Consider the following 15,308-nt stretch of genomic DNA (forward strand, 5'->3'; position numbering starts at 1 on the left):
GGCAGCCGCGCCACTGTCCCAGAAAGAGCTGAGGAGAGTCCCAGATGAGGGCTCACTCAGCAGCCGCGGAGCAGAAGCCAGGGGGAGTTGCAGTGACGCGCCCGTGAGCTCCGCCGGCAGCCAGCCGCGCCTGAGTGACCGAGCCCCAGGCCGAGAGGCCGGGGGCACCCCACCTCCGAAGTGGCCCGAGCGAGCCCCAGGCTCCAGGCCCCGATACGCGGCCGCCAAGGAGTTAGCCGGTGTGTACCTGGACGCCCATCCCCGGACACAAAGAACCACCAACGCACGGATGTCTGAGGGGGTCCGCCACTGGCAGGGGAAGTGGTGGTAGGGGGAGATAGGCCTCCAAACCTTGGAGGGCCTAAGATGTCCCCAGAGAGGTGGCGCCTGACACCCAACCTGACATATAGACACAGACATACAGGCACACACAGATACAAACATCCATTCCCACCCTCATGCTCTCATATGCACTTACTCCACACTCAACCAACGTGGAGACAGACATAAAGAGACGCTGTACACACGATCACACTCCCCAAGCGTACTCTACAAACCGGGTCTAGGTACCCTTGCCCCTGGAGGGGGGAACTGCACCCAGACCCAGGTGGTGTTACCCTTTTCCCTGCGGTGGGGGGAGGCAGACCGCCCCGACTCCGCAGCAGCAGGAAGGCCCCACACTCCAGACCGCAGTCGGACGGCCAACTCCTCCTCCTCCTAGCCCCCCCGCTCCAGCAGGTCGCAGAGAATGGGGGTGAGAGAAGACTCCAAACCTCCCTCCACCCGCTCATTGTAGTGTTGATGCATGTGTGTTCTAAGGTGCATTTAAAACCCAGGAGGGCATGGAGCTACCTGCCAGAGAGCAGCAGGTAAGCGCATGGTCCCTCCTGCTAGCCCTCAATGTCTATGTGTATTTAAAATTGAGAGGTGGGCAACGATGCCAGGGGTGGGGTGTACACCCTGATGGTACTTTGGATTCCGTGTATCGTGCCCACCCCCAAGATCCTATATGTATGTGTAATGAGAGTGTGAGTAATGTGAATGTCTAAGTTGTGGTCCTGCTCTTTGGAACCATCCGAACGCTGATCTGAGGTCAACTGGAACAAACTCAAAACCTTTTTATTCTCACAGGCTTACTGTTCAAAACTTTATATATGTGTGTGTTAACTTCTATTTTATGTTTTCATAAAGTTTGTTTTGTTTGTGTTTTTATTGCCTTAACACTTCGCAGACCTACACTGGTTTATCTTAAAGGAATGTACTGTATAAATAAATTATCATTGCGATTGATCACCACCTTGGAGGAAGCTTAATTTTGAATTAAAGGTTTAATTCAATCAAAAGAAAGAAAAAAAATACTAATGTTTGCCCTGTGATTGCTCCAATCTGTACTCATCCCACCACCTCCTCAAAGGGAAGCCAACTTCTCCATCTTCTTCCATTTCCTTCCCCTGACCTCGCCTCCTCCACTCTCTTTACCACCGTTCTCTTCATCTATTATCACCTTCTTATCCCAGCAGATCAGCTATTCAAAATCATTAAAAAAAAAAAAAAAGCAATCTCTATGATCGATCAGATTAAAAACACTGTTACTGCCAACTGATAACGTATCAGCATTTACTCAGCAGGGCTAACGCTTTTAATGCCAGTTATTCTTTCAAACATTTCATCCGAGTCCGAGTTTTTCTTTTAACATCATTTTGATAACTAAAGCGAATGAAGACACACTTTAAAAATAGAAACATAGATCTAAATTAATGAAGTGTAGACATGTAGGTCTGTTTAAGTGGATCCTTGTCGCCATCTTCTGGTTTTTTGTTTTTTTTTTTGGAATCAGTCGCCAAAACAAAAGCGAGACTAAGTTTTTTAGAAAGACTTGCTACCCATCCACTATCTTGAAACTCCCCCGGGGCTGTTATTGGCTCATTACCGATCCAAATAAAGAATAAACAAAATAAAAAACATCACCGACATAGCTGCTGTTTAATCCACCCACAGATTGAAAATTAGTGTCGTTTTTCTTTTCTTTACCTGTCAGCTCCACGCGAATATTTCTTCCTTTTTTTCTGTTTCTGCAACTCAGTCAAAGCTGTTCAGGTTGAACTAATAATATGCTCCACACTGCCAATAAAGACTCAGTGTGAGTGGCTGTTTCCATTCAAAGTGAAAAATAAAGTATCTCATTGATAAGTTAATTCCACTGTACGTGCAGGTGCTTGGGAATCTTTCGGGGGTTAAAATCGGGGTGTTAAGTAAGACTGCTTTCATCGGAGACGAGTTTTGCTGAATTTGGAAATAATGGCTAAGTGATAACGCAAGAGGAAAGGGCGCACGGCCCGTGTGGTTTGATTATGTAATCAGTGAGTGCCGGCTGATCAGAGGAGGTGGGCGGACCCCGAAGAACTCGAGCGGTAGTTTGGGATGTGTGAAACAGTGAAATCCTCTCCCGATTAGTGAATTAATAATCAAAGCTGAATTTGGGTTTTAAACACAAAATATTCATTAGCTTTAGGAAATTCAGCTTCGCCCCAAATTATTTCCCTTTAATATGTTACATTTATTACAGAAGTGTGTCTGTTTTGGACCCCATGTGTGCCATCACCTCCCCCGCCGTCCTTCGGGCCGGCCGGCTCTGCGTTTGCACACGGTGCAAAGCGTTAGTCACAAGATTGCATCAAAGTCTTTGCGCCTTGCACCCCAATTCGTTAGAGAAGACATCCAGCGGCCGCTGAAAGACGTCTCAAGAAGGCACAACTCAAGATCAGAGAAGAAAACAAAGATTTTAAGTGAGATAACTTTATATATATATATATATATATATTATAATTATTGTTTTTACTTCTTTTTTATGTTTGTTTAAATACGTTTTTTTTTTTGTTTTTAGTCTGAGTATTTTTCCGACTGTCTGAGAAGACAGCAGTCATGTTTAAAAGCAAGGATCCAGAGAATTTTCACCTGGTGTCAGAAGAGAAGAAGAGATACAGCACACCGGAAAGGTAAACGATTAAAGTTTGTCTTAATAGTGTTTCAGATTAGAGTAGAGGAACATGTGATTCCCTGTTTCCAACAATAAACAGGTGAATAAAAACAAGCTTAAAAATATTCATTGTGCTTGAAGGTTTGGTGTTAAATTGTATTTTAAATCAAAAGAAACAGAAAAGGGTAGTTTCAAAGTTTTACAAAGTGCTTTGGGGGAGTGTCTGCTCACGTTCCTCTGTGACCTACTGGTTTTCCACACGGGACTGGACTGGACTGGTCTGGGGGTCTGATGAGATTAGCTGTGTGCAAATGTGTGTCTGACTCGGATCATTTAGCCGGCTCTACTTCTGCTTAATAGGGAAGTGTGCACAGAGTGCAGCAGCAGCGCATAGACCCACTTTTAAACACTCGTTAATCAGCGATTGTTTGTTTGGTGTCCTCTGATGTTAATATTGTTATTGGCCCTATTATTTATTAGGTTACAAGACCAAGTCAGTTTTAGTCGGGGGGTTACAATGAGGTGTAACAATAGTCGTGCCAAAAAGTGATTTCCGGTGTTCCAGATTAACTGCTTTTATGCTAATTGGTTAGATTTGTTTACAGATTGATCATTTTCATCGAGTGGTCTTCTCTGCCAGTGTGTCATGCGGATTAACTAGTTAACCTGGAGCACCGGTATTTGCCAAAAAAAAAAAAAAAAAGATTAGCGGTATTTAAACCGCTGCCAAGGACTTGGTGATCTATAATCTGTCAAGCACACCTGTCATGGATGATATCAAGTCAGATCTGAGCCAGAAAGAAGTACCGTTATGAAGTAGAATGAGCAAGCAGCTTTTGGTAAAGTGACTTTTACATATCGTTTATTTAATCCAGGTAAAACGCACACTGACATATAACAATGTAACATAACAGCTCTGTAAAGATAGTTTATGCACATTGTTGTCGAATTTGTTATTTATTTGTGGACTGCAGCTTGGTGTGTAGGTACTTGCTCATTAATAAGAAAATAATGACTTCCCAAGCGCTTTCTCCTTCTCATCCCTGTGATGCATTCACATTGCGAGCGATCGTGGCTCAAGAGTTGGGAGTTCGCCTTGTAATCGTTCGCCTTGTAATCGGAAGGTTGCCGGTTCGAGAATTCATAAAAGCGCTATACAAATACAGGCACTATACAAATATAGGCCATTTACCAGGCACCAGTCTAACCGGCTACGCTGATGTTTTTAACCAACACCTTTTATTGCATGTAATGCACAAACACACCAACAGAGGGCAGTAATATCCCTTCAACATACATTGTAAAATTACTATTACAACATAGACTGGTGAAGTTATCACTGATTCTCTGTGGCTGGATTGATGCAGAGCTGACTGTTCATGGCCAGTTAGCAGAAATAACTTGATAGTAATATAATGATTAATAATACGTGATGAATTATTATATTTAAGGTGATGGTTTTGATTACAACCCCCAAAGCTGCAGGGTATAATTTAATATTTCTTTGCTAAAATATCAAAAGCCTTCCATAGATGGGAGCTCATGTTCCTCTAACAGCTGTATATACCTTTCAGCATTGATGGTGCCTTTCCAGGTTACAAATTTCAACTCGTCTGACCACAAAAAAGTGTTTCACTTAACCTCAGTCCATTTTTAATCAGCTTTGGTCCAGAGAAAACAACACTGTTACCGGATCATGTTGTTGTATGGCTCCTTCTTTGCACAACAAGTGTTCCTGAGCCCATGCAGTGATTTCCGCATTAAAGCCCTGTTTTTGAAGCAATACTGCTCGAGGGCCTAAAAAAATCATACATTTTCACAGATTTTCGGCCTTATCGCTTACACACAGAGGTTTCTCCAGATTCTCTGATATTTTTTATTTTTTTTAAATGCTACTTACTGTAGATGAGGAGACATTCAAAGTCTTTCTCAGTTAAATCACTTGAAATGTTTTCTGTTATACTATGAATAAACTATGAATTATGAGATTTTTAAATGACTGCACTCTGTTTTTATTTACATTTTTTGCAACTTCCCAACTTTCCTGTCCTCAGCTTTCTGACCTAATTCTACTTTTTATACAAGAAATGTACTAGTACATTACCATACGGCTTGTCAAAGATTTGCTTAATCTCCAGTCCTAAATATACAAAAAGCAGTGAACATTAATGTAGCAGCACAGGTCAGCTGGTCACAGACTGTACACAAAGATGTTCACAGTTCACAAATGAAATTATGCTTGTGTTTTGTTTTGTTTTTTTGGTTTTTTTTTTTTGAGTACCTCTTTTCCTCCTATTGCGCTGCTTCACCCAATCTTAGGGTTTCTCCACCTGCCAAATCCCAAACATGGTTCCAAAGCTAGAATGTCAAGCATGTGTAGGAGAAAATGGTCATCTTTGTATAGGTTATTGGTGTGACCTTCCACAACAGTCCCAATTTGCCATGATTTTCCCACCTGTTTGTCATAGTCAATGACATCAGTAGTCATGAAATGTTAACGTAGACTTGAATTACTGCACATCAAAGGCTGCCTCTCTCTTAACTCTGATCCACATCAGTTTGCTTATTGAGCAAACAAATGTACACAGGATACCAAAGCCACAGCCCTCCTCACCACACTGAACCACCCAGGAAGTCTCTTTAACACAATCACCCCCACTGCTCCTCTAACCTCATACTTAACGCTGGCTTTCGTCAGGGCTGTGTGCTAAGTCCTGTCCTTTATGCTTTGCTTTTTGTTTTGTACAAACGTGACTGCAATCCAGTGGACCCCACCAACACCCTTATTAAATTTGTAGATGACACTTGTGTTGCTGGATACTTAACTTGACATAGATGAGGTTCAGAAACTGTCTGTGTGGTCCTCTGCAAACAACCTCAAACTCAACACCAGTAAAACCAAAGAGATGATAAAAAGTAAGGCCCAACCCTCCACTAAAGCAACAGATTATGGCTTTAAGTTCCTGAAAACTCATACTGCAGAGGCACTTAGAGGTCTGCCAAGACAGCAGAAATGGTAAAAGAAACAAAAAAAAATCCACATAGAGAATACATTTCCTGATAGTTTATGCAGAGCAGTCACATAGAGGAAAAGCTGTTGGTGGCCTTCTACCCCTCAGTCATTGTAAGTGTACTACATCAGTGTGGTACTCTGGAGAATAAACCTTTGCAGATGGTCGTCAACACTGCCCAGGAATCAAGTGACTTCCCACTGCTCTGCTTGAAGGACATCTCCAGCTCTCAGTGTCTCAGGAAGTCAAGGAAAATAATTAAACTTTTCCACCTTGGGTGGCACTTGTTCTACCTCCTACCCTCAGTCAGACACTCTAGGCATAAAAGAGCCTGACAAACATTCTCGAAACAAAGTTTTTGTTCCCCAGTTCAACCAGAACTCTCACCCCTTTTAATAGCTATTCTTTAGTGAAAGGCATCCCTTTAAGTGATTCCCTGACTGTACAAGTATGAATGTCTTCCTTTAAATCAGACTTAGGGTACATCTAGTCCTGACTGTACCTGACTGACCTGCATGCAGTCAACGGGAAAATAGGATTAAAATGTATGCGATTTGTTCATCGAGGTAACTGCATATGTGGATAGGCTAATAGAACTGGATAAAACTGTCAGGTATTACAACCCATGGCTGTCTAAATCTGACAGGAAAAAATGACTTTTGAAATGGATACAAGATAAAGCTACTGAAATGAACACAGAAATTTTGCACTGTATTATACATCAGAAAGTGTGTACGTTAGTGCTAAAAATAACCATGTTGTTGATGTTTTAACTAAAATAATTTCGTTAGGGTAAGAGCACTGAATCGCAGGACTTGGAGGATCACGAGACTGAACATGGTGACATAGCTGTCAAGCGGCTTCAATCAGGGCAAAGTGCTAAAAAGAGTATAGGACCTAAGAGCAAAAATTTGACAGTTAGAGGAAACTCAACGACATTTCAGAGCTCTCAGATGCTACACGAAAGGCAGATCTTGCATTTGCTGTTAATGTGATTAAACTTCGCGTTTCCACCTCAGATTCTGAACTTGACTGTAATATTCAAACATAAAGCAGGCTAGATTTATTTCATTGAACAAGAGAAAATAACGCAAAAGCTGCCAACGACATAATTAAAACACAAGCAGAATAGCAATGTGCCATTGCTATTAGCACATAAAGTTAAAAGTCTTGAAAATTTTCCAAAACATCCACATTTTTCCTCAGAATTGGAGATAATTTATCTGCATTTCAGGAGCAGGACCACACCGCCATACACTCCCTTTCCAGTTCTTTATCTATATATGAATCCCGCTGCACTATAAGCTGTTCTTTCTTGTTTTCATACCCCACCCTCTCTTTTTCTATCCATCTACTACTCATTAGAACGTGGGGATGTGCTCGGCCCAGGAGCCACCATCAGTCCCCTCTGAGGCCTTCCCCAAACCACAGCCTCAATTCATATTCAAGCCATCTGCCATTATCTACAGCAGATGCTGTCAAACCTAAATGAGGATGTGCTAATTAATTGTTTTGGGAAATGTTGGCATTTTCACTATAACTATTTTACATTTTTATTGCCTAATTGTAACTTATCTACCTCTAGAAGTTTTTGTTAATGTTAAGGGTTAAAAATTTTGTCCACAACTCATTGCATTCACTCTGTTTTTGTGTATCCAGTGTGCCAAACCACAACATCTTACAGAAAGATGGCACGGGTAACATTAAGCACTGCCATGACAACAGCCGTGCTCAGGAGGATCGAGAGACGGAGAGGAAAGTTGCCAGGAAGAGGCTCTACCTGGTTTCTGTCATCTGCCTGATTTTCATGATTGGTGAAATCCTCGGTGAGTCACGGTCGTTTTCTGCTTTTATTTTGTGATGATTTTTTTGTTCTCATTTTCTCGGTGCGTATCCCATGATGACAGCTGATATTTGCGTATTGTTTGTAAGTCAACAATACACGCTGCCATTTCTGTTATTTTCTGTAACCTCTGACCATCTCTGTCTTCCTTCACTCCTCGTACTTCTCTTTCCTCTCACTTGTCTGTCCTCAGCCAGCTCTCTCACACCTACTTGTGGCCACCTTACTTATTTTTCTTGAATTATATATACATTCTGTATCCCTACAAGTGTAAATCTGACATTGCTGCACTAATATACCAAGTAGTTAATCCATTTCACTAACTGTCCTGGTTCTGTCCTTCTGCAGGTGGGTATTTCGCAGGCAGCCTTGCGGTGATGACAGACGCTGCCCACCTGCTGGTGGACTTAACCAGCTTCATCATCAGCCTGTTATCCCTTTGGCTCTCCTCCAGACCAGCTACACACAAACTCAGCTACGGCTGGCATCGTGCAGGTACATTCATTACAGGATGCGTCTTCCAGTTAGTATGTAATTTATTTGAGCTTTTCTTTATTTTATTCATTCCTTTGCAACTTAATTTTCACCAACATGGCATGCAAAATAAGTGGATGTCACCGCAAAATAGCAGAGCTTTCAGTGCCATATGCTAGGAGGGACATCCTGCATCCACACATCACAGATATATTTATAAAAGATCACATCATAGTCTCAAACTAAAAGATTTTTTTTAACTTGATAGATTATACTTTGATACCTTTTTATATTGTTTGTTTTACATTTTGTGTTTTTATGTTTATGTAATGTCGTAAACATAAAATCATTAAAAGCCACAAAAGGTTCAGTTTCTTTTAAATTCGTCAGTTCCTGACCAGTTTCAGGAACACAGCTTACCCCCAAAACATTCTTTTGGGTAAGCTGTGCCTGTAGCAACTTGTGATTTAGCTGTTTAGTACCATTGATTCCTCCTGCACATTTTCGGCTACGTTTTCTCTGCAGTTTTTAAATTTATCAGGGAGAGAATAACCATCATCATCTCAATATAAAGACTAATAATCATAGCATCGATGTAAGCTGCAAAAGATGCTTTTAATTGTGACTGTTGCAGAAACAATGAAAAATGGTTTAGCAGCATAAACCCAAAATAAATAACAATATAAAAATGTGGAAAAAATATATGAACAATATAGTGCAAAACTGAGTCAGTGGAGTGTATTAAAACCTGCTCTAGTACAGCGGTCTCCAACCTTTTTTGCGCCATGGACCGGTTTTGCCCGACAATATTTTTACGGACCGGCCTTTAAGGTGTCGCGGATAAATACAACAAAATAAAACCAGTACTGGTACCGAAAAAAAGAAGATTTATTCATAACACACGTGAAAAGACCCAGGAAAACCGAGTTAACGATAAAAACGATAACAAAATAACGCTAAAAACCCTGAAAACCATACATTTCACACCTGAGCCTCAACTCTCGCGGCCCGGTACCAAACGTTTCACGGACCGGTACCGGTCCGAGGCCCGGGGGTTGGGGACCGCTGCTCTAGTATACTTAAAAGTGGAGCTGGACCAGTTCCTCAATCAAGAACTCACAAATGCCACCAAATTCCTGGAGGGAGGTTGCTGAAGCTATCGGAATATGGAGGTGAGGGAATATAGAAAGAAGTGGAATAACTTGAGGCACAAATATCTTTACCTCTGGGGAAAAAACAAACTGGCTACAACAAAAAGCAGGGACCCGTGAGGGAAAAGAGTATCTGTATTTTATTTGTTTCTATTTTCCCGTCTAGATCAGGTCTTACTGTGTGTATTTTTATCAAGTCATCTTCTCTAACTGCATATTGAAATTTGAGCAATTTGCTGTTTCTTGTTGTTTCCAGCAGTGTGCATGACTGCAGATCCTGTCTCTCTCCTTGTTTCTTATTAATGCAGAGATCCTGGGTGCGCTGCTGTCTGTTTTCACCATCTGGCTGGTAACAGGAGTGTTGGTTTACCTGGCAGTGGAGCGCCTCATCAGTGATGACTACACCATCGAGGGAGATATCATGCTCATTACCTCCGGTTGTGCTGTGGTGGCCAATATCATGTGAGTAAAGTGAAGGCTTGTTCGTTTTGGAGTTTGTGATTTAATTAAAGCCATTGCAGAAAGGAAGGCAGCACTTTTCTTGAACTCTTGAAGAATGGTCCTTCTCTCAACAGCATGGCGGTCGCCCTTAATCAGTCCGGCCACGGCCACAGTCATGGTGGGCTCAGCTTTCATGGGCATGGTCACAGTCACAAGAAAGGAGGAGACAAGAATCAGATCTCAAACAGCACACACTCGAGTGATGACTGTACGGATGTAGAGCAAAATCATGGTGATCACGGTAAGTAAAATAACGTTTTTTTTATGCCATTTTAATATTATAGGTCATTATCCTCATATTAAAATGGAAGAAAAATGCTTTCTGTAATTGATTTTATTGTTATTCTTCTTCTGCCAGGACGGAGAGCTCAGCAGGCCAATGCAAGTGTGCGAGCAGCTTTTGTGCACGTGTTGGGAGATCTTCTCCAGAGCATCAGCGTGCTCGTCAGCGCCATCATCATCTTCTTCAAGGTAAGGCCTCTCTCTTTCTGTTTGCACACACAGTGTGACCCAACAGTTTAAAACAATTTAAAAGTTACTACTGAAGTTGTGGATGTTATTTTGATAATTATTAGTCCGAAATGTTCATACACCCAGTAGCTAGTCGCGTGCAGCGTACAGTGGCTTTGATGTAACAATTCCTGCATTATTTTTAGCTTCCAACGCTCAATATTCTCAGCACTAAAAACACATTCCCCCCTGAGAAATGTCAAGCAGCACAAAGCCGGGGCTGTTTCCAACAGGAAAGATGGTACCATGTTCACTGTTCACGTGCTGTTCAGTCATTTCGTGCCTTTCTGCAGAGTCCTCAGTGAGTCCTCAGTGAGCCCAGTGTGTTGTAGTTCTTTTCCCCAGACTGTCATTACTGCCAAATTAAGGCCTCCTCTTATATAAGATGTAATTAATTACCACTGTCCCGTGTTCTTTAATGAGAAGCAGTTGGGGCCTTTTTTCCTCTGTAACTGGTGCAGATTTTTACACTGAGAAACTGAGCTCTAATAAACAGAACTTTTTCATAAATAGCAGTTGTATAGCAGACGGTGTTTTTCAGCTTGGAAAACTGACAGCACCATTAATGGTGTTACTGTCTGCCTCAATTGGAAAGCACTTTGGGTCAACTCCTGCTGGTTTTAAATGAGCTATGTAAACTGAAGTGAATTCACTAATATAAATGAATTTGTTTAATTAAATATTTCTGCTATAACTCATTTTCTCCGTGCTTCTCTTTCAGCCAGAATATAAGATGGCTGACCCCATCTGCACGTTCGTGTTCTCCATCCTGGTCTTATGTACCACCTTCACCATCCTGAGAGACATCCTTCTTGTCCTGATGGAAGGTGAGGCTAAAATTACTAAATCAACACTGCAGTGCAGTGCTAATGTTTTCATTGGAATCAGAGTCTGATTTGTCTTTTCTATCCATGCCTCAGGTACTCCGTCGGGGGTGAAATACAGTGAGGTGCGAGACGGCTTGTTAGCGGTGAAAGGTGTTACAGCGGTCCACAACCTTCACATCTGGGCCCTCACCGTGAACCAGGCTATGTTATCGGCACATGTAGCCATAGGTAAGAAAGAATTGGGGGGGAATGCTACTTGATGGGTTCTTTATTAATCTGGATGTGATTAATAATATCGTTAGTAATCACATCCATCGTCTATGATGTAGTCTACGGGGAAGACAATGGATGGTATAAGAGGACATACACTATTCTGCCAAGATGGCAACCACTTAGGGTGAGACATATGCACTATTCCACGCTCAGCTTTTTAAGTAATATGGATACACCATCTGGGTACTTGTAGAGGACTTTAAATAGCTGTACTTGATGGTATGAATGTACTTGTGCACTCAAAATAGTAAGTGCAAGACTGGAACAACATAGTCTGGAATAAAAGCAAATTTTAGTTAGATAGGTTGCTACTATGTCTCAGCCTTTTGTTCTTCCTGGTCATCCTTGACCAAAAAATAAAGCTCATAGATGCAATATAAATACAAAAGGTGACTAACATTTGGTTTATCACCAATCCCTTTGTTTTCCTCTCTCCTCCACAGATGAGTCAGTGGATGCTCAGACTGTCCTCAGGGAAATGACACAGGCTTGTTTTGCCTCCTACAAATTCCACTCCGTTACGATTCAGATGGAGAGGCAGGCCGACCTGAAGCCTGGGTGCACACTGTGTGAGGACCCTAAGAAGTAGGAACCCGCCGTAAATCTTCATCTGATCCCAGCGAAACAAAGCCAAGATTTGTCTGCTGTGGCGCATGTGTCGATGGCAGTCGGCGCTGCTGCTGGGGACCTTGAGGGCTTAGTGACAAACTTGCACAACTGTGTCTAGAGTGCCTTTGTATTGACAGACCTAAAGAAATGTTTAAAAGAGCAATGAGGGTGGCTTTTGAATGCAAACGATTTTACGGGAAACACTAATGTCCCCCCTCCTTTGGGAAGTTTTATCCATTCGTAGGTATAGTTTTCATGATCAATTTCTGCTTTTAAAAGTGTTCATTGTGAAACTGAAATCACTGAGGGGTCTATGCAAAACTGCAGTTCAAAAGTCTCGTGTCAGTGATACAGGGTGTTGTGGTTTTGTGTGATTAAGCAATTATTCACTTTATTGACCTCAGACATCTGATACAAACCATCATTTGCACATTCTATCATAGTATGTTTTTCTATACACTGACTGTTATACCAGACTCCTGAGTGTAGTTTCATACATGATGTCAACACTTCTTCAAACTTTGCATAAGTAAGGTGGAAAAACTCAATAAAATATTCATGTTTTTCAAATACTCTGTATTCTGAGTTTTGCTCTGTGTCAGTGGAATAAGAAATGCATCTTGGGGGGAGGGGTTGATTTCCACCATAACTAACCCCCACCTTTTTGACCTTGAGCCAATTTGCAGTTTTCAGTAAACCTCGGGGGCTGTTTCGTTGTACCACCAGCCTCTGGCATGCTGCAGACAATCAGATATTAATGGCTTGTGTGAGTTTGACCTTCGTCTATCCACCTGTGTCCTGCAGTGTGAGCTGCAGGTATCCTGAGCTTCAGTGGCGTGGACAAGGTAATCATTAATAACAACTGACGTGTGGCTGGCTGGTGCCAGCTAAATCATTCATTTTATATTTTTAATGGACATATTATTTATTGTATTAAATAAAGCATTAATAAACATGCTAATAAGATAAAACTCCTTTTTTTTTTTTTTTTTTTTTTGGTTGACTAGCTACTTGCTCACCGCTTGATTCAAGTTTTGTAAATCTGTTTTCACGTTTTCCACAACCAAAGACACATAAACGAGCACATTTCAAGTCCAGTCATGCTTAAGCAAAAACTACAGCCCCCACTCGGACACGGATGACACCACCTGTCCATTATTTTTAGAAGGACAGCTCAGTAGGCCTCTGAGGTGTTCTCATCAAGGTTGTTACTTTCTTTTTAGATCAAACTAAATGATCATTATACAGTCGAAGAGGAAGAAAAAAGCAGCTCACAGTTCAGACTTTTAGGTTGGGTTTTTTTTGTTTTTTTTGTTTTTTACTTTATTGTGCTTTTTAAACTCTTGAGTCTTAAATGGTGACTAAACATGCAAATCAGAAAAATAATAACAGAGGTGATAAATTGCAGCCTGAAATAGAACCTAAACAAATTAAAATCTCTGAATGGGAACACTGATGTAATGGTTTAGTGGACTGCATTCTCATGTTTGTAACGAGTGGTTATTTGAGTTACTGTTACCTTCCTATCAGCCTGAAGCAGTCTGGCCATTTTCCTCTGACATCAAGAACTGCTGCTCACTGGATATGTTTTCCCTAGAGATGGTTATGGAAAAATCCCATCAGATCAGCAGTTTCAGACCAACCCATCTGCCGCCAACAACCATGCCACATTCAAAATCACCTAAATCACCTTTCCTTTCATTTCTGATGCTCAGTTTGAACTTCAGGAGATCATCTTCATCATGTCTGCATGTCTAAGTATTGATGTATTGAGTTGCTGCCATGCGACTGGCCGATTAGACATTTGCATTAACAAGGAGTTGAGCAAATGCACCTCATAAGGTGGCTCGTAAGTGTATACCCTCCCTTTTGTTTTTATCTGTTTGCAGCTTGTGAAACAGAGCAGGAAATTCCTCTAGGACTGCAGGACTCACAGACACACAAACTAGGAGGAGTGCCAAGACCGAATCCCAAGACACAAAACACACTCACTTGCAGATAAAAACAAGAGTAGGTTAAAAGACACTGAAAAGACAAGGGAGACCTGGGGTGTATACACACAGATACTACGTGGACAAATCGGAGTAGTGGAAACGTGTGAAAAATGAAGAGCTGAAACTAATCAAAGGCAATGGGACAAGAGAGGTAAAACTAACTATAAAGCACAAAAGACTATCAAAACAGCACAGGAACCAGCATGACATAGAAACAAGTACCACAAAGACAAGATACAAGGGAACATGGGGGTACCAGTAAAAACGGAAAATAAACTACATCTCTAACCGCAACAGTCTTACTTTAAAAAAAGGTACCAAAACTAAGAAACGTAAAGAGTAAACTGAGAAAACAATTAAGGAAATTATACCGGAAATATCTACCCGAAAAAACATCATTCAAAACTCAAAACGTAATGAGCACAGGAGTCTACACTCGCCTAGAAAGGAAGCACAACTAAGAACAATGAAACTCATCCCAGGACCTACATATTAATAGAAACCCCTTAGACAACAGCCACAAAACCCCAGGTCCATGATAATTTGTGTTTCTATCTTCCCCTATGCTCCAAGGCTCCTGGGTCTTTTTAGTCATTTTAGGACGTTTGCAGCTCAATCAAGTGATCATTTTTTCTAATGTCTTACGCCTCAGTGTACTGCATTTGGGTCCTCTCTTCTCCTTACGTTGCTTTTTTATTTTCTGGTCTTGGCTCTGTATGATGCCACTGAGATGAGATACTCCAGATCAGCTCATTTCAGGCACATAGCTCTGGCAGTAAAACCTGCTTACTGTTAGCACTATCACTGTTTAAATATTTTGCTTCCAAGAGGCAGCCAATCAAATGAAAACAGCCTTAAAGGGAGGGTGGCCTAACAATGATTGATTAAAGGATTATTATTTTGAACTCTAAATCATCAAAACTATTATGGCAGAATCCAAAAAATATATATTTAGATGGAAACGAGAGTACCCCTTTAGATTGTGTTTACTCAAGGCTCTTTGTGATGTGTCTCAATCAGCCTCATGGTAGCAGTTTGGGATTCAGAGTGTTTCTGAAAGAGTCACCAACCATGTCATTGACACATAACCTACTCTGCCTCCTTAGCCACAGGTATTGTAATACCTAATGAAATGACA

At 41.4% G+C, this 15,308-nt stretch overlaps 1 protein-coding gene across 1 annotated transcript; it reads left to right on the forward strand.

Moving 5' to 3' along the window:
* The first annotated feature begins 2,638 nt into the window (after positions 1 to 2,638).
* slc30a8 (solute carrier family 30 member 8) lies at positions 2,639 to 12,744 on the forward strand. The gene is made up of 10 exons (XM_080863505.1): positions 2,639 to 2,786; positions 2,885 to 2,996; positions 7,648 to 7,814; positions 8,180 to 8,326; positions 9,765 to 9,918; positions 10,032 to 10,198; positions 10,316 to 10,428; positions 11,189 to 11,294; positions 11,388 to 11,522; positions 12,011 to 12,744. The coding sequence occupies exons 2-10, from the start codon at positions 2,923 to 2,925 to the stop codon at positions 12,154 to 12,156; spliced, it is 1,209 nt and encodes a 402-aa protein (XP_080719631.1). The 5' UTR covers positions 2,639 to 2,786; positions 2,885 to 2,922; the 3' UTR covers positions 12,157 to 12,744.
* The last annotated feature ends 2,564 nt before the right edge of the window (positions 12,745 to 15,308 follow it).

Source organism: Rhamphochromis sp. 'chilingali' (genome assembly GCF_963969265.1).
Source record: "Rhamphochromis sp. 'chilingali' genome assembly, chromosome: 17".
Taxonomy (NCBI): domain Eukaryota; kingdom Metazoa; phylum Chordata; class Actinopteri; order Cichliformes; family Cichlidae; genus Rhamphochromis; species Rhamphochromis sp. 'chilingali'.

Excerpts from the sequence above, each read along its gene's own strand:
- slc30a8 (XM_080863505.1), top strand. The coding sequence starts at position 2,923 with ATGTTTAAAAGCAAGGATCCAGAGAATTTTCACCTGGTGTCAGAAGAG. Across the intron at positions 7,815-8,179 it reads CATGATTGGTGAAATCCTCG|GTGGGTATTTCGCAGGCAGC; the intron begins GTGAGTCACGGT and ends GTCCTTCTGCAG. Across the intron at positions 8,327-9,764 it reads CTACGGCTGGCATCGTGCAG|AGATCCTGGGTGCGCTGCTG; the intron begins GTACATTCATTA and ends TTATTAATGCAG.